Source organism: Agelaius tricolor, unplaced genomic scaffold (genome assembly GCF_023055355.1).
Source record: "Agelaius tricolor isolate 1412-34295 unplaced genomic scaffold, bAgeTri1.0.p SCAF_5, whole genome shotgun sequence".
In the NCBI taxonomy this organism is placed as follows: Eukaryota; Metazoa; Chordata; class Aves; order Passeriformes; family Icteridae; genus Agelaius; species Agelaius tricolor.
Window position 1 is genome coordinate 3768341 of NW_027269265.1, and position 19867 is coordinate 3788207.

The 19867-nt window shown below is 47.3% G+C and overlaps 1 protein-coding gene across 1 annotated transcript; it reads right to left on the reverse strand.

The window, feature by feature from the left end:
* Window positions 1-852: 852 nt before the first annotated feature.
* ATG14 (autophagy related 14) lies at window positions 853-19822 on the reverse strand. The gene is made up of 10 exons (XM_071426152.1): window positions 19578-19822; window positions 14888-14950; window positions 14710-14752; window positions 14219-14300; window positions 9839-10076; window positions 8598-8827; window positions 7975-8092; window positions 6812-6902; window positions 6615-6700; window positions 853-3744 (listed from the first exon to the last, which is right to left on the reverse strand). Exons 1-10 carry the CDS (start codon window positions 19793-19795, stop codon window positions 3438-3440), a joined length of 1476 nt encoding a protein of 491 aa, XP_071282253.1. The 5' UTR covers window positions 19796-19822; the 3' UTR covers window positions 853-3437.
* Between the last annotated feature and the right edge of the window lie 45 nt (window positions 19823-19867).

The window sequence follows — 19867 nt, forward strand, 5'->3', positions numbered from 1 at the left end:
TGCACTGACAGATCCAACCTGAGGCTGAACTGCCACTTCTTGCACGGTGGAAATGGTGCTGAAGCCTCACCTGGGGCTGTTTCCCCTTCCCACCTGCCTTTGGCTGGTCCAGGCAGTGCTGGTGTAGGGACAGGTGAGGCCATTTTCAGCTGCTCTCCTGCCACAAACCAGAGTGGGCAGAGGACAAAAGCTGCTGGTGCTGCCTGAGCAGAATTGGCCTGAGCATTGTCTGCAGGAGCTGAGCTCAGGCCCAGACCTGGCTTTGCCCTGGCCATGAGCTGACTGTGCTGTGAGCAATCACAGGGCCATGGGTGCTCCCCATCCCATAACCACAAGAAAGGCAGTGGGAGGGGTTGTTTGTCCTCCACTGTCTGTCCACAGCAGCCTGTGAACCACCAGAGCCCCTGGGCATCCCTGGGCCCTTTCCCATGCCTGGCACTCTGACACTGCTTCACTTGAACAACTCCATCCCTCAAAAGATGGATGGGCACCTTCCTGCATCCTGAAATGAGCCTGGAACGAGGAGCTTTGCTTGCAGGAGGAATCCACCACCTGCAGAAACATCCCCAGCCAGGCTCACCCAAGAGGTTTACATGTACATAGAGGGGTGTGGGTGTGTGTGTGTGCTGTGCAGGACTCCACCCCCTGCTCCCATGGAGATGCAGTTATTTTATGTAAGAGTATTTTTCTAGAATGGGTATTGCTTATTCCACCTCTGTATGACTGATTGCACTGTAACAGGTCTGGTCCCTGTGATGCTTCCAAGGCTGGAAATTCTTGTGTACTTTGCCCAGCACGGTGAAAAACAAACCACACAGAAGTAACAGTCATAAATATACAACTTTAAAAAAATTACTGTTAAAGATTTATTGCAATAATACAATAAAATTTAGAAGAAAAAAAAAAAAACAAAACAAAACCAAAAAAAAAACCAACCCAAAAAAACCAAACCATTTGTGTTTAGTTACATCTTAAGTCTGGAAGTTGTGAGAGGGGGGCCGTGAGTTTCCCCAGGTGAAAAAGCCACCCTGGGTGTTCCACCTGAGACCCTGCACAGGCACCTGATTTTCAGCACAGGGCTGGGCCCTGCAATCAGGCTCTTCCTTGGCAGCCCAAATTGGCCACCCCAGGTCACTGCTCACCACCAGAAGTCCCGGCCAGAACTGAAATTCCCATGTTCATGCTACACAAAAAGTTTTGTAAACTCTCAGCTGGCTGCCTTCAAATATTTATAATTATGGATATTCCTGCCCTCCCTCCCTCCCTCACCCCCCCAAATAACCTGGGAAACGAATCCTGGTGATTGCACTCAAGGTTTGGACACACACAATTCTTCCTCAGCTACACATGTGCAAAACACTTTTAAAAAAACCACCACAACTTTGTGTTCTGTTACAAAAAAAGGTTCCATGAAAAGCCCCACCCCAACACATTTGAACACCCCCACGGTGCCCTTGTGCACTCTCAGAGTATGACACGGTTGCAAATAAATTATTTTGGAAAACATGGATAGGAAGAATATGGCTTAGAAAAGTTATTGTGTTGGATTTTCTTTCCCTAAGTTCAGTGACAGTGCACGAAGCTGAGTCATGGCCTGACCTTCTGGGGCTCAAAGCACAAAGGCAGCAATGAAAAAGGGACTGAAATGCCTATTAAAAAACAACAACAAAAAAGGGATTTAGATGGTGGGGTCCAGTGCAAAATACACAGGGAAGCAGAAGGGGCTGGGCTGTGAGCCCAGTTTCCAATACTGGCGTGTGCTGGTTGCTCAGAGCTGTGAGTGCTAAAGTGCTGTGAGCCAAGAGAGCCCAGAGCCCAGCCTGGCAGCGGGGCAGGGGCCATGGCCCCCATCAGCTGCAGCAGCCCAGGGGCCTGGGCTGTTCTCCTGAAACAAACCCAACTCTTGGAGCAGAGCAGCGGCAGGAGCGAGGCTGGCGTTGTCTGACAACGTGCGGAGTTAAGGGTCTTTGGTTTAAAAAAAAAAATAAGAGAAAAAGAAAAATGAGGAGAAACTACTGACACCAGATGCCCAGCTCAGGGCTAAAGAGAAGCAGCTGCCATGGAGGGGTGGGTGGCACGTGGGTGTCACTGCCACACCTGGCTTCCCACCCCTCCTGCGTGGGGACAGAGGCAGCACTGGCCAGCCTGGAGAGGGAGACAGAAATGCACCACAAAACACCCTGTGAGGTGGCTGGGAAAGCCAGCCCTGGAGCTGGGAGCAGGCAGGGATGTGGCCTCTGTCACCACGTCCTGGTCAGGAGCTGTGTCCCCAGGAGCTGAGGGGCAGGGGCAGAAATCCTCCCTCGTGGAGGGAGGGCAGGAGGCTCTTCCTTGGCTGGCCCTGTGGAGGAACTGTCCCAGCTCTAAATGTAAACGTTGGAAGCTCTGCTGAGCAAACCCCCCGTGGGTGTCCCCTCCTGCAGGGCAGAGGAAGAGGAGGAGCCCTTGCTGACCAAGTCACCTTTCAGCACTCACCTCCTGGGGTTCCACGAGCCAGCTGTGCCAGGGGAACCAAACCAACTTCTTGGCAGTCAGTAAACAACAAACCCCACCACGAACATACAATAAAATAGGGTTAAAAACACATGTAGTGTGGAGAGCACGTGACTTCACCAAACTGGCTTGAAATGGGGTTTTTCTAATGCTAAAAAGTGGCAACATGGTGTGGTAACCGATGGATATTATTGCAACAATGCAATTCTGTATCAGCATCCAATGTGGGTCTAGCAAGAGAATGTCCAGTGTTTCTTTGGTGCATGGTATTAAGAGTACAGAGCTTGTGTGCCTCAGCACAACACAAAACTTCTACACCTACCAGTGGAAACAGCATGAAACAAGCCAGTTTTCTATGGCAAAACTGGGTAAAGATTCACAACCAAATCTAAACCAAGAGCAATTTGCTGTGTGAATTCCCCGTCCATGCTGATCATTTGTATTAAAAATATGGCAACAGAGATTAGAAAACATGTTAAAAATGCATAATTTTCATGTCCTGAATGAAAAAAATTTAGAAATGCGCATTTTTGCATTATGCAAGACAGATTTAAAACACACACACACACAAAGGAAAACCCTGTAAGGAGTTAAGAAAGTGGGAACTGCATTTGCACCACTGTCCAGACCGCACCCTGAGCAGCCTTCCTGATCCAAACACTCCAAAATCTGTTTCTTCTTCAGAAAGTAGAGCTGGAGGTGGCTGGGTCCTTTGCCAATCCTCGATGCAGACAGAACCGAGACACGAGGTGCCCTGGCAGGATCCGTCGGGAGCACGGAGCTCATTTACAAAACGGGGCTCTCGCAGTCGTCTTGGGGAAATAAAAAGGTTTTCTCCGGTTTACAAAACGAAGTCTGACCTTTCCTTTGTTCCAGGCACTACTTAACAGAATAGGTAAAGGTTGATCACAGCCCAGTCAGGGAGGGGTTCCTGGCACAGCCCGCTAGCGGTGCCCGGTGTAGGCCTTGAGCCACGAGGTGACCGAGGCGGCGGCCGACGAGATCATCCCGCCCGCGCTGCTGCTGGCGATGGGCTGGGACGCCTGGGTGCTCTGGCTCTGCAGCATCTCCACCTGCTGAGAGGGGATGTCACAGAACCTGGGGCTGGGCAGGTTCTCCCAGTCCGTGCCCAGGTCCGTCTCCTCGTCGCTCACGCGCTCGTCGCCGCTCTCGTCCGTCTCGCCCGCCGCGCTCGGCTCCACAAACTCCATGGAGTCCTCCAGGTCGGCGCTGATTTCAAAGGGGCCGGACCTGTGGGGGGGACCCCATCAGTGCCTCTGTTCTCCCACCCACAGCAGCCTGCACTGCCAGGCACAGCAGAAATGGAGTGCCCTGTCTCTATCAGCTGGCACAGGGAGCTTGGTGTCACCCCCTTGGATGTAACACAAACACCTGGCCCAGGAAGGGCCAGGGAACGGTGGGAGGGAGAGCAGTTCTGCTCTGGCAGGGAGAGGAACACAGAGCAGAGAAAGCTACTGGTGATAACTCAGGGCTCCACTGGGGGAATCCTGCCTTGATGAGGAGCAGCTTTAATTTCCAACACCAAGAGAGCTCAGCTCTGTCAGGCTGAACCTGCAACTCCCAGGTCTGGCACAACCAGAGAGACTTCAGAGTCTCATCAGTGGAGATTTCCCACTCTGCCCCAAGAACACCTCAAGCTCTTTCTCACTCTGAGGTTGGCCAGACACTGGAACAGCCCAGAGAGGCTGAGGGGTCTCCCCTGGAGGCACTCCAAACACAGAATCACAAGAGTAGCTCAGGTTGGAAGTCACCACAGTGGCTCATCTGGTCCAATCTCATCATCCCAGAGCACAGGGCACAGGATTGTGCCCAGATGGCTCTGGAATGTCCCCAGTGAGGGAGGCTCCACACCCTCTCTGGTCTCTGCTCAGGGCTCAGTCACTGCACAGAGAAGTTCTTCCTCAGGTTCAGGTGGAACTTGTGGGCCTCAGCTCCTGCTGGTTGCTCTGGTGCCATTGCTGGGCCCCTGGAGCAGAGCCTGCTCTGTCTCTGAGCCCTCCCTGCAGGCAGGGACAGACAAGGATCGGGTCCCCTCTGGAGCGGTCCAGCCCCAGCTCCCTCAGCCTCTCCTAGCAGGGCCATGGGTTGGATCCCCAGGGTCCTGCAGGGTCCCAGCTGTGCTGTGACTCAGAGTTCCCTGCTGCCACTGCCTGGTGGGAGAGGCGATTGCATCCTGCCCATCCCACTGCTTTGGGCTGCCTGTATTCCATGGAAAAAGGAAGATTCCCCACAGCAAGCAGAGTGCCTGACAGAGCTCACTCCAAGCCATAAACTGCCCTGTGAACACGAGCAGGAATTTGATGGAATCATGGAATCATTTAGGTTGGAAACGACCCCCAAGATAACCGAGTCCCACCATTAAACACAGTGACCATTTAACACAGGCAAGAGTTTATCCAGCCTTAGTGGGAGAAGGAGCCTTAAGCAGTGATTTGTCATGGGAAATATTAATCCAGATAATTAAAGCTTGGTAAAATTATAAGCATATGAAAGCAGCAGCATATAAAGGAGATTGTCAGGCAACCACAGGCTTAGGTATCTAAAGGAAAACAAAGAGAGCTGGTTGTTGCAAACTTTGCAGCCAGCTGAGAAATGAAAGGCAAACACTCCTTCATAATCTGGAAAGCAATGGGAGCTCTGCCTCCTGGCAAAGCCTTCTGCTTAACAAGGCAACACAAGAAGGAGTCATCAGGGCTGAGGCCAGAAGGGACCATTAGATCATCTCAAGTGACCTCCTCTCTCTAACAAAGGCCATTGAGTCCCACCCTTCTCCCTGTCCTGAGCCCAGCAACTCCTGCCTGATGACAGCATCCATCCCAGAACCTCATCCAGCCTTGAGAGGATGACAGAAGGAAACAGAATCCCCACCTTCATTACTGTGGGTAATTATTGTCTCTGCTAAGTGCATGTGCCTCATTTCAACCAGCTCAGACTCTCTGCTCCCAGTGGTGTCTGTAAAGCCACTCAGCAGCCTGGTGGGTACCTTACCCAGCTCTCCTGTGACCCTTTCTTTTACTCTCTGCACCCAGCTGATGCATGGGGAGCTCTGGGACACCTGCACAGGTGCCCACTGCAGCCCTGCACCCTTCAGAGCAGCTGCTTTCCTTTGAGGACACAGCTCTCCATCCTCTGGCTATTTCCAGCACTCTATTTCAGGCAGCAAGCACAGATTTTTTTGTCCAAAATCTTCTACAAAGATGTGGCTCCCCATGTCTGTGGGCTGGCTCAGTAGGGATAGATGCAGAGAACACAAGGAAGTGGGAACAGGCAGCTCCTCTTAGTGGCACTGCAGGTTTTTGAATAAAACCAGATCCGTACAAGAGAACAAAGCAGAAAAGCAGATTTCAGAACATCACTCACTGTGTTTAAGGGGGGAATAAAACATCAGGCACATCAAACAAATATTTGCAGACTGTCTTGGGCACAAGTGACTTGTGTCTGGGTTATCCCAATGGGGAAATCGGTGTTGTTTGCTTTCTTATATTTAACTTGTAAAAAAAAAGAAATAAATTATTAAACCTGGGGTGTGCATGCCAGAACTGATGTTCTTTTCATCACGTTCTAAGCTAAGGGAACAGTTGTCTTTAATCTTAATTTACATATAAATGAGTATTATTTAAAGGGTCAGCTTTGGTCTAGGCAGTTCATTGACTGGAAGTATTCTGGGAAAGGTTGGCCTGGGATTCTTTTCAGGGTTTGTATTTCTGGATGCTCTCAGGTATTTGCATGTTGGCAAGGCGTGGGCAGGGTCACACTTGGAGCATGGCAAAGCTGCCTGGCATTTGTGCTGCTGTTCCCTGGAGGGAAGGAGTTCCTGCTGCTGGCTGTAGGGGAAATGAGTCCATCATCAGCTGCAAAGCCTCCAGCTGAGCCTGCCATAGGCAGGAGCAAACAGCAAACACACATCTGTAAATTTAATTCCCTACTCAGGAGCCTCTTTTTCTGTCCAGTCTTTCCTCCTCCTGGACCTACCCTGATTTCTGTGCTGAGGACTGATCTATAGGCACAGCAGAAGAGAATTTCCCTCACAAGTAACAAGGCAAAGGCATCAGTTCCAAAGGGATTCAGCCAGAGGAGAGTTCACATTTTGCTTTTCTTACCTGCCCAAGTTCTCGGTGTCTGGGCTGACCAGGTACATGAGGTTCCTGAGGGTATGCAGGGGGTGCAACAGATCTAAATTTACATGCTGACACAGGGAAGGGAAAAAATAAAACATGATCAGGTCCTGAAGGAAACCAGCAGGCACAGCTGATATTTGAAAAGCTATTTAAAGATATGAAATGTGCACCCCCCCTACCTGAGAGAAGCAGAGGTGGAGGATATTAGCATTCAGCTTCTTCACTGCCCGTGTGAACCTGTGTCTGCTGAGATTCTCTCCACAGAATTCACTGTTAAAACACCACACACACAAAACCACACAGAAAAACAAAATGCTGTGAAAATACATTTGCTGGAGACATCAGCATTCCATGCCCTGGCTTCCTAACAAATCCTGCAGTAAAAATCCTCGCAGCGAGCACTTGTTCAAAGTCTGCAGCCAGTTCTAGAGTGCTGAGGGGATTAATTTTAAACCTAGCAGGACTGTGAGCATTTTGTCAACAAGCTCTGCTTGCCCTGGCCTCACCATTTTCCACAGGACAGGTGGTGTGAACTGTAGGGAACTCAGATCCACCTGAGCCAAACTGTTTCAGATCTCCTTTAAAGTCTTGCATCATTTCCTGTTCCCAACCTTTTCCTTCTGTGAGGGCTGAACACCCAAAGAGAATCAGAGAATCACAGAATGGTTTGGGTTGGAAGAGACTTTCAGATCATCTGGTTCCAACCCCTCAGCCACAGGGTGGGAAAAAGCTGAAACTCTGCACAACTTTTGTGTCCTCACTTTGACAACCACTGTTTTAAAACACTTAAAAGAATCTCAGCAGCACATCTGGAAGCCCTGGGAGTCTGAGCAGGTCTGCAGCTCCTTCTGTGCAGATCCCAGCTGCTCCACACAGACACCAAAATTCTACCAGTGCTCTGCATCCTATATGGGGTTCACTCCTGGGTTTTTTATCCCATGGGAATGACACTGCTGCCATGCCATGTTACAGCACTTGTCCCACAGCACAGGAGGCAGCAGAGCTGTTCAAGAGCTGCTGGACTGGGCTGGGATTTTGTGAAGCACAGTGGGGTCCAGTGAAATGAAAAGTGCCATTTGTGCACTGCCATATTTCATCTCTCATTTGAGGATGCTGAACATGTCAATTAGAGAGGTGTTACTTTCAACTCTGATGGCTGGTCTCCCTCTCAGGAAGTAAAAAAGGAGGGAGGGACTGTTAACTGTGGTCTAAAATCCTGCTAGCCCTCCCCTAATACAGCACAAAAATCCACAAGCCACCCATGTTATCAAAAGCTGCTCCAATTCATGACTTTTTTTGCTCAAACTGAGGTCACTGATTCCCCTGCTGTATTTTTACTTGCCTGTTGCAGAGCTTCTTGGGAAGATTTACATCAAGTATGAGAGACAAAGTGTTAACGAGCTGAGTTGCATAGCACAATGCAGCACTGATGGTATGAGCAGGGTTATTATGTTCCATATCTGAAAGAAATAAAAACAACATGAAATCTTGGTTTTAAATGAAGTCTTGGTGGGTGTGTTAATATGTTCCTGGAGTCTACTCTGGAATATGTCATTTCTAAGCAAGGAGAACAGCCTGAATCTAGCAATCATTTCCAGTGAAATCTGTCAGAAGCTGGAAGAAAATAGTAATTCTTGGAATTCCTGTTAAGATGATGACATGTGAACTGTGTCAAAACTGTGAATAATTAACTTTCTCTATTTCACTGTGCTGTGCATCCCAGTGAGAATTTCATGCAAAAGAAGATTTCAGCAGACTAGTCATAAAATCACAGAATGCTTTGAGTTGGAAGGGACCTTAAAGACCACCTAGTTTCAACTGGGCAGGGAATCTTCTCCTAAAACCCCTATTCTGGCATTTATTTCTGGCTCAGGCTGAGAACAAACGGACCAGTTTATGCTCCTCAGTGCCTTCTGCTGGCACCCAAAGTGTCCCAGCTGCCTAAACCCACGCCTTGCCCCTTACCAGGTCCCTGTGTAGTCTTCTTCTCCTCCACCCAGCTGTAGTAAGCAGAGTAGTCCCCGTTGTTGGGGAGGATGATCCAGGGCCCCGTGATGCTGATGCTGGTGTCCCCGTTGTGGTCGTCACACACCCACCTCCCGGACAGGTACGTGGTTCTCCGTGCCTCTGCCAGCTTGCTCACAGTGCTGGAGGTCATGGCATTGTCACTCTCTGAGGACACGTCTGCTGGGTCCCTGCAGGCCCCACAGGGGTTGGAGAGAAGTGGGTGGCAATGGAATCAAACACACACTCGGCAGGCACTGAGCTGGGTTTCACCCAGGGCAAAGTGCTTGGAGGAATGCTCCTGTGAAAGTCCTCAGTCCCAAAACTACTTTCATTTGTTCACTGTGGGGTTTTTAATGGGCTGGTTTTGTAGAATCCAGGAATGGTTTGGGTTGGAAAGGACCTTACAGACCACTTCTGCAAAACTCCTCATTCCCAAAACTACTTTCATTTGCTCTGGGATTTTTAATTACCTGTTTTTATAGAATCCTAGAAAGGTTTGGGTTGGAAGGGGCCTTACAGACCATCTCATTCCACCCCTACCATGGGCAGGGACACCTTCCACTATCCCAGGCTGCTCCAAGCCCTGTCCAGCCTGGCCCTGAACACTTCCATGGATGGGGAATCCATATTTTAAGGAAGTTTAACACTGAACATTCAGCTCATATCTCTCAGTGGGGAGATGCAAGCACCTCCAGATTCAGATGTTCTGGGGATGGTATGGATTGGAAAAGACCTTATAAATCACTTCTGCAAAACTCCTCATTCCCAAAACTACTTTCATTTGCTCTGGGATTTTTAATTACCTGTTTTTGTAGAATCCTAGAAAGTTTTGGGTTGGAAGGGACACCTCATCTCATTCCACCCCTACCATGGGCAGGGACACCTTCCACTAGACCAGGCTGCTCCAAGCCCTGTCCAGCCTGGCCCTGAACACTTCCAGGGATGGGGAATATATATTTTAAGGAAATTTAAAATATAAAACTTCCTGGACATTCAGCTCATTTCCCTCAGTGGGGAAATGCAAGCACCTCCAGATTCAGATTCTTCCATCCCAGACCTCCATCTGTGGGTGAGAACACAACTCCTCCTCCTCCTCACAGACCCCAAGGGAGCCAGACTACCTACCTAAGACTGACACAACTCCCTTCTGGGTGCCTAAAACCAAGCAAAAGGATCCCCAAAGGCCAAGGCTGCCATACCTCATGCTTGTCTTCACCTCCTCCATGGGGAAGATGACCGAGGTCAGCTCCAGGATGTGCGCGCGCCGCAGGTTGGCCAGGTGCTCGTACTGCGTTTTCAGGTCGTAGGTTTTCTTCTCCACCAGGTCTCCCAGTTTCCTGTTGTGTTTCTGGATTTTCTCCTTCTTCTCCTGGTGCCTCTGAGCCCTGCGATAATGCTTCTGGTTCTCCTCTTTAATCCTCAGCAGCCCCTCTGTGTCTGTGAGAACAGCAGCAGATGTTATCCCTTGGAAAAGGAGCTGGGAAGTGCTTGCAGGAAAAGCTTGAGAAAAGCTTTATTAATATTTATGGAAAACAAGATCTCTGGCAGCTTCAAACAGAAAACCCTGCTAAACTATTAACTTCTTCCAGCTGCTCAGTGGTACAACTTTTTAATCTCCTCTGAAGATCTCCAAAGAGACTGCAACTGGGATTATTCTTTCCCTATCTTTTACCCAGCTATTTCTGGATTTGGAGCACAAAAGCCAAGATTTCCCAGTTTAATTAAACTCCTGAGCTAATCATCCTGACAGAAATAGCCTGACTGTACACGTTTGCATTGTGCTGGCCAAAAAAGCCCTGCCCTGCTTGCAGCCAAAATCAAGTGCAGATAGCATCTTCATTCACCAGCCCTGGCACCTGTGCTGCTGCTAGTGTGGGTTATTTGGGATTCTCTCATGGATGTGCTCTCACAGCACTTGGATCCCAACAGTGCAGGCTCCTTGTTCCCACAGGGAACATTTGCTCTCTCCCTTTCCACTCACAAATGGGAATTGTGCTCATGGGCTGAAGTGCTGCAACTGCCTGGATTCACTCCACGTGTGTGAGGTTTGGAAAAATACCCTGCAAGAGCATCTTGAAGCATCCAAGGTGGGGCCTGATGATCTTAAAGGTCTTTTGCAACCTTGATGATCCTAAAATCTGCTCATTCAGATATAAAATAAGTAGCTGCAGTAATGAGAGTCAGCCACCTCTGTCTCTTAAAAACACAGGGCAAGATTTCTTGTGCTCTCCCCGAGTGCATGTTTAAAACTCTCCCTGTGCCCTAGTTTGAGGTGTGCCTGCCCCTGCAGACACAGAGGCTGCTCTCTCTGAACATCAGGAATTATTTCCAGTCATCTGATCTGCTGCAATCCATGGTGTGTCTGGTAGGAAGGAAGATCTGGTATGTGGGAGATGCAAAGTCCCAAATTAAAGGAGGTGAGAAAAGCTCCTCCATGAACATAAGAACTAATAATCCTCAGGTTTATATAATATAAATAAGTGACCCCTGTTAGAGGAGCAGTAGAAAAATCCACTTTATTCTGGGCAATGCCAGAATCCCTAATGTGTCAGCTATAACTCCCCTTCCTTTAAGCAGCCCTGTAACATCAACAGAAAATCAATTAACACTTGCAGTCATATTCCCAAACTCTCCCTTTGCAAAAAGAACAGGAGAGAGGCTGAGGAGGAAAAGGTCCAGCTGTTCCATTTTCACATTCATGTTTGACTTGAAAGGCTACTTTTTCAGAGTGAACTCCCTTCCCTGCAGGTCCAACAGCAATTATTTGGGAATAGGGGAGACACTGCACTGAAATTTCCTCTTCAGCAGTCCCAGTGCACAGACAACTGTCCTGCCCTCTGCACAGCACCTCTGCTTTATGACCCAGTTTATGAGGTGATTAAAAATCTGTCCCTAGGAGTATTTCAGGACACCACTGTGTCCCACACACCTGCACTGCCTGATAAATGCAAGCCCAGGCACACTGATCTCTGCCCAGAGAGCTCTGCCAGGGATTTGCAAGCCTGTCTCCTTGAACTGTTCTGCGTGGAAAGAAGGCAAACACAGATTTTAAAACATTATTTTAAGCACCACCAATTATTGAGGTCTCCAGGAGAGTCAAGTCCAAAAGCAGGAACCCAGTGTTCTAGAAATGGTTTTTATTTCAGAAAATTAAACTATGCCACATCCAAGAGCAGAGAAACAACCTTTTCACTCTTTTTAATGTGGACCAAAAGTGACCAAGTTGGATCCTGATCTGTTGGCTACTCACAGCTGGAATTCATTCCTGGTCTCTCTCCAAAAGCAACTGAGCTAACAATAGGTTAGTTGGGCAATAGTCAGCTCAGTTTTTAGGTTACATCTAATCAAATTCACTGTGAGTCAAGAGAAGTTGCAAAAGCTGCAGATAATAAATTCCACAGAACAGTGGGAAAATGGAGAACTCCACTCCCTGGTTGGTCCTAACTCTGCCACCTCCAGAGCAGAGCATTTTGAGAAGAGGTGACTAATTCCTTAAAGTCACATTGATTTCCTCTTCTCCTTTCTTCACAGGCAAAAGACAAAAAGTCATAATCTAATCTCCATAACAATAATCTTCTACCCACTGAAAAGCTTGTTTTTCTTCAACTTCCTCCTCTCTAAACCAAACATGAATTTTCTTAGCTGTTCTATTCAATTTCCAATGCTCAGACTTTCCTCTGATTATTTGTATCTTTCTTAAATTGTTTAAATTGGACACCAGGTTTCCACTGAAGCAACAACAACACCTGGCACAGCAGGATAACTGCTTCCATCTTAAATACAGCACTTACATTAGTTAACCCAGAAAGAGGCCTGAACCTTTCTGGAGCAGCACAAGATTGATAATTTTTATTTAATTTGCAATTCCCCAGATCCCTTCCTGCCAAATCTCACCACCATCCCCCATTCTGGGTTTATGTTTCTCTTTACAACAATGTGTACCTTGATTTTGTTCTTTCAGGATGATGCTTCTATTTATCTGCATGATTTATAACTTGGTCCTGGTCTCCACAGAAGTCATCTCCCCATCCAGCCTGGCTTCCTCCATTCCACCCTCTGTTCTACTGAGCTATTATGGGAAATACTGCCAGGAACTGGGCCAGGAACTGGCTCCTGCTGAGCTCCACCTGCCTCACCTCCTCAGCTTGACCAGTGCCACCACTCTTTGAATGAAGCCTTTCCAACTTTCTGTGATGACCTTGCAGGGGTTACACCCAGAGCAAATTTTGTTTGCTCACAAGACAGTTTCAGGCAGTGCCCAAATCCAAGTTACGTGCAGCTGCTGCTTCATCCTCCACTGCAGCACCTGATCCCCAGATGAGGGGTTGATTGGGCATGAATATCATGACATAAATAACAAAACATAGATTTGACAGGAATACCATAACCAAGTGATGGCTGTTTTTACCCACCTTGCCTGGCAGTTACCAGCAGAGCCCCCCTAGGTGTGTGACAGGATTCCTGGGCCATCACTCTGGGGTTCTGCCTTGCTGCACCCTTTGAAGGCAGGTGCTGCTCTCAGCTTCCTCACTCAGGCTCCCAAGTGCTCCACAGACCACCTCAGCTTGTTCCTTGGCTTCCATAAAACAAACTAATGTGTAGTTATCTGTTTCCTTCCTTAGTCTGCAACTGAGTCCTCTCATGATGTCAAATTTAACCTGGCTAAGCAGCTGATCCCATTTTCTTTGCAGGAAGATGAAGCAAAGGCAGCACTGAATGAATGCCTCAGACTTCTCTGCAGTGTTATTGCTATTTCCTGTTGACTAACACACTTTTCTGCTCCCTCACCTTTTCTATATCATCCATTTATTATTGTTACTATCCATCCTCCTTTTTAATTGAAAATAATTTTGCATCTCAGCCTTTTTGATTTTTCACCCCAAGCCCGTGCTAATCCTTTACGATTCTTCTCAGGCTCTGCCTCTGCTTCCACTCTCTGTATGGCTCCTCTTGAATTTCAAGCCATAAAAATATCCCAGATTCAATCAATATGCTTCTGAATATGCTTCCTCTACTTCCCTTGCATGTAGATCGTAAGGAGAGCTGCATATTCTCTTCTGAAAAATGACCCTGCAAATTTAGTGTAAAACAATCTGATGGGTTTCAAAAACTGAAGTTTCTGAATGGAGCCTCCACCTTAATTTCAGTGACTCTTGCTCAAGTAGGATTTTCGGATTTTCAGACAGGTGTGGGTTAAAATTCAGCAGTTTCAGGAAATCTGTGACAGCTGCAGAGCTGTTTGCTGCTCCTTATCAAGAGGAAGTGATCAGAAACACTACACTGAATACAGCCATCTCTAGGGACACAGCCAGAGTCACAGGCTGCTAAGCATTTGCTCTTAAAGCTGCTGCAAAACCATCTCCATCCAGCTGAATAATGTCTGCTGTTTGCTAATTAAAACCCAAGCATAAAAAGGCCAAAATCCACTCAGTGATTTGCCTTCAAGTTGATTTAGGAAGCAACTGTTTGGAAATTCACCATTTAAAAAAAAACCCTAACGTTCAAATTCACCTCAATTGATTTTTCACTCTAAGGCACGGGGAGTTTTTCCACATCACAAAAGCACAGGCATTACTCACGTCTTGTCATTTCATCATTTTCTTTGCAAATGGTCTGTTTCAGCTGCTCAATCCTCATCTTGCAAGACATTATTTTCCATCTCTGAAAAAGAACATTCAGCAACTCTAGGGCACAAGTGACTTCAAACATGCTGAACGAATGATTAACAGCAAAGCCAGCAGCTTTAGTGCAAAAAGTAGCAGGATGCTCTTGAATGGATCAAACAACTAAATATTTCATACAGTGTTTTGTGCACAGAAGAATGCCACAAACAAAATGAGGGCTTAGTTATAAAGTCAATTGGTAAAATAAGTTTCTGAACAAATATCTAGTGAGAGATGAAAAATTCAGACAGCTTGGAACACTCTGCTGGCAGAGCCCATTTCAGTTTTGCTTACAACAGGCTCTTTGGGAAAGCAGCACAATGCCCTCAAGGTAAACTGTAACTTTAAACTATGAGATCTAGGAATTCAGAGAGTTTAAAAACCATGGGACACTTGGAGCAACTCACCAGCTGATCAGTTATTTCTTTCCCTTCCATGGCCTTCAAAACACTAGAGGAAAAAACATGATTGAAAGTTTTATGACTATCTGGACTTCATCTGTCTGCAGCAACAGTGTGTTAAAAGAGACTGTTTCCTTTTATGAGATCTCTTAGCTTTTATATCAATTTAATAAATACAACTTACTGTTTTTGGAATTCTCTCTGTTTGGTTTTAAGATGCATCAGCCTTTCTTTCTTGTCTGAAAACCTGGAAGAGATTAAATTCTTTTATTGATATTTTGCACAATTACAGCACTGTAAGTTGTCTGAAAAAGATAATAAAATTGAAGCTTGGGGATTCTCCAAACCTCAGCTATCTGTCTTGATCTGGGGAAGTTAATGGCTAAATGTGTAAAACTCTTGCAGAATTCTAGAGCATGAGTCTCACTGGAATTGCAACAGAGCCTGTAAGCTGGAGAAACATCAGAGTGTTGAACTATCAAACAAATAGCAAATTACTGCTATTTCTAGATTTATAGCTTAGCAAGAGCACTGTTTTGTGTGTTACAAAAAACATGGAGTACTTTAAAAGACCTTCAGTCACTGGAGAAATTAATAGTATTATTTCATGACCCAAATGTCTGCTTCAGCTCTGCTTCACTGGACTCTAGGATATGGGAACTGATCAGAAAGAAATTTTTGCAGGATTCATCATCCTGTGTTTTCACCCTTTGAGTATACAGAAGCCACATTCTGCCCCCCTTATTGTTCCCCAATTCATTCTATTTTTCTCTGCAACACAGAGAATTGATGATTTCATCCTAACAGAGCTATGGTATTTGTAGATGCTCCATCCCTGGAAGTGTTCAAGGCCAGGCAGGATGGAGCATGAAGGTTCCCATGGCAGGGGTTGGAACTAGATGGCCCTTAAGGTCCCTTCCAACCCAAACCATGTGATTTTATGATTTTACTTGCATTTCATGGACATTTATGCTTTATTTAGAAAGAACAGTACACTAAGCCTTGACAGGATGACATCTTGGACTTCCTTCTCTGTTGCTCTGTGGATTTGATTTCAGGTAAAACTTCAAAATGCTTCACTTTTTTCCTTCAAGTGCTGAAAGCTTGGTGACTACCTTTGGATTCAGAGCCTGTGTAACCACCCTCCCAGATGACATTAGCATTAGAACAACAAAACCACTGGCTGCTGCTTTTGCAGTCAAGCAAAAGAATCTGTTTTCCTTCCAAAACAAACCAAAACCAAATGCAGGTGCTTGGCACAAAAGCCAGAGGCCACACGTGAGCTGGAGGAATGTGGTGCAACTGGAGCCCAGCTGCTCAGCCCAGCTCATCCCCTCTTCCTGTGTGTCCTCACCCCAGGAGTCACCCTGGAAATGACAAAAGGCCCTGCATGAGCCTCCTGATTACCACAGAGCAGAGCACACCTACTGCACCCCCACCTTTGGCTGCCACAAAAATCCCCTGGCCCAGAAACACAGAGCTCACCCAGCAGCCACCCAGGCTGGGGTCACCGGGCAGTTCTGGGTTTCTGAGCTGGATTCGTGGGCACAGACCCTGACTGAACAGAATCACCCAGTTCCTGTCCATCACACCAGCAAAAAGCTGAATGATCTGTCACAGAACAGAGGGATAAATGAAGTTCTGGCTGTGGAGGGAAGGCAGAAGTGCTTGTGGAAGCCTGCAGAAATTGCAGCTCACCACGCGCTTCGCAGCGATGTCAAACAGCTCCTAGCAAACCCTCCAGCAGCTTCCTCCTGAGCAAACATCTCCACTGCTTTATATAGCTCTGATCTCTACTGCACTGCATCCTGCAACTCCTTCTTCTTTATATATCTTCAGCCTTTCCATTTGGCAAAAAAGCAAAACTTGGGATGAATTATTATAGGAACTCCCATCAACTGTAAACTGAGAGAACATCTTGAATTACCCGTGAAATGTTTCTCTTTTCTCAAGTCTTATCACATTAAGGTGAGATTTTCTGTGGTTGCCTGGCTTATTTCCACATGTTCATGATTAGAGAGAAGCAACCAGAGAGAGGGGCTTCCTACATGAATCTACATATTAATCTACAGGAGTTGATTAATGCTGAAGGAGCTGAGGGCACAATATTCACTATAACTGCTGAAAAAAATCTCTATTCCTAACCAGAACCCATAGCTTGGAGAAATTAGCCAGGCTCAGACATCACAATTACATTGTCTTTGGCTTTTGCCATCTGCAGATACACAAAGCAAAGCAATTCAGCAGTCTGGGAAACACACTCTGAGAATTTATGCACACCACAGGCTGGAGGACACTCCCAGGAGGAAGAAGAACCTCTGAGCTGAGACCAACATCAAGATGCCAGCTTGGCTTTTGAACACACAACACATTAGTCATGAAAGGAAGGATGGCAGTGACTGTTCTACTGGAGGACTTCTGGACTACTCATCCTTAATTGTAGCTCTCCTTAAGTAATTAATCTGAACAGCTCCTCAGTCTCTCCCCCTCACAGATATGGGGTGTGATTTTTGCCAGACAGAAGAAAAATTTCCAATTTTACTGTAGCTCTTCTAAAAGTTAGCTCACAAAATAGTCCCGTGAAATCTGAAATAATTAGAACATGAAATTGTTTGTCTTCATATCAGGAAAATTCACAAGAATATTCTAAAAATAAACCACTGTTGGATACAAGGAGTAATGCTTGGTTTCCTTCTATTTAGCCAGGAAGATAATGATCCTTTTCCCCCATCTGTAACACTTCAAAAAGACAAATGGGAGGCCCAAGTGCCCCCAAACACTTCCACATTCTGAATTTCTCACACTGAGCCACTCAGCAAAGCCCTTGCCATGACACTCCTCCAGCAGTGGCTGATCTAAAATTAACCTAGGCACTACTAGAAGGCATAAAATAAATAAATAAACAACGCTGGCTGTAAACAGCAGCTGAAAGGCACCCAGTGAACTGCACCTGTCCCTGCATGGCTCTGCCCTGGTCACCATTTCAAACATCTCCCCCTCTCCCAGGGCTCACATCACAAGAAATTCAGAGACATCCACAAAGAGCAAACAAAGAAAACTGACCCCTTCCCCACTCTTAAATCAGTAATTCCAAATATTAATCAGAGGATGCAAACAAAATGTTTCAGGCACGGTTTAAACATAATCCCATTATCCTCAAAACTCAAGCTTTTGTCCCTACACAGAGTTCCTGCAACCATTGGGGACATTGTGTTATTCATACAGATGTGCTACTCCTTTAATTCATTAAAATAAATTTGCCATTTTTAATGAATTGCACTACTGCAATTAATTGATGGAAAAGTTCTGAGCAGCAGGAGAAACAAAGCCTGGGGAAATGGAGTGTGCAGGGAGGCCCCAGGTTAATACAGCAGCAGTGACCCTAGAGATGGAACTGTGATGTCCAGGCAGAAAAGTGGGAAAAAAGACCAAAAAACAAAAAATAAGAAGAGATTTAATCCTTGCAGTTAAAAAACACAAGGTAAATACACAGGAGCCTTTCCAGCCACAGACAAGTGGGGCAGTGAAAGCTTCTCAGGAAGATGCAGTGACAACTGTCAGACAGAAAAGCTGATCCTGGCTCATGTGAGAAGATAAAGAGGGTTTTCTCTTACACTGCTGCTTCTGGTACTTTGGCTAAAGCTGCTTCTTTATGACTTCATTTTCCTGATGGGCAGAGACTTCTTAAGCCTTGGTTAATACAAAAAAACAGGGCTTCAACTCTAACAAAGGCTACAGTTGAATTTCTATAATTAAACCTGATGTTTAGCCAAAAACTTAAGGCTGCAAAAGAGACAGGGAAAAAAACCAAACTTGGTTTATATTCCAAGCTCCATATCCAACCTTTTAATAGAATCTGCAGAAAACCCCAAGCAGTCTCACACAACTACACGTTTTCCACCTATTTTAGACAGGCTAAATCTAGTTTGTGGTTCTCCAACACAGCTTTTTTTACATTAAAAAAGGGAACAGACAGACAGACCTTAGTGACAGACTAAAGTCTGAGTTCTGCAAGCTGACTCACACTGGCTGACAGCATTTCCCCACTCCCGTGGATGTTGGTGGGTGAAAGGCACCACTGTCCCCTTGTTCCTGGGGACACCAGGAGCCTTTGGAGCGAGGACACGGCCACCCCACACACTTCCCAAAATAGCCCCAGGAATCGCTCCCAACAGCTGCTAACGAGGGACCAGGAACACGGTGCCAGCCAAGAATCAGAGCCCTTCCAGACATGGCCCTGGGGACTTTTGAAGAATCTGGGCTGGACGGCAGCGCTGGAGGAGCACCTGAGTCATTCCATGAGGAAATTTGTTTATGGGCACAGCGCTCATGCAGGGAGAGCCAGCGCTCCAGAAGGAGCAGCGTGGCACACCATGAACTCAAGTGGATACTTTTTTTGTCCACATTTATGGGTATACACACAAGAAAATATTTATTTTCTTTCTTATACACCTTCCTAACTTCGCTTAACGATTTAGAAAACTACTGTTTCAAGGAGTGTTGACGAAAAGAGGTAAATCATACGAAACAACACTGCACGGGTATCTGTGCCCTGAACTGGAGCTTCTGTGGCTACATCACCACGGACCCATCCGCACCTGACCGAGTGAAACTCGGGGTCACTCCTTAATTATTATTATTATTATTAAAACTATTATGATTTCAAGGCTCGTACCGAGGGTCCTGCTGTGTCCATCCCCAGTCTCAGGGTGGGCCCGGCGGCCCCCAGAGCGTTCCCCACCCACACCCCGAGCCCCCCGAGCCCCGGGACAGCGGGGAAGGGGCACAACCCGGTCCCCATGCCCGGCCCTGAGGCACAGCGACCGCAGCAGGGCAGGGAGAGCCCGCCCCGCTCCCCTCAGCGCCGCCGGTACCTCTCGGAGTCGCGCCCGTCGAAGAAGACGAAGTCGCCGCTCTGCACGCACTTGGCGCAGGTGAGGCGGCGGCGCGTGGTGTTGCAGAGCGGGCACCGCTCCACCGCCACGTAGAGACCCTCGGCGTCCTCCTCGGCGCCCCGCAGAGCCCCGGGCCCGGCGGCGCTGCCCCCGCCCGGCCCTGCGGGCTGCGGCCGGCGGCCGCTGGGAGCCGCCATGTTGGGGCCGCGGGTCACGTGGGACGCTGTTGCCGGGCAGGGCATTGTGGGAAGGGGCGCTGAGGCGGCGGG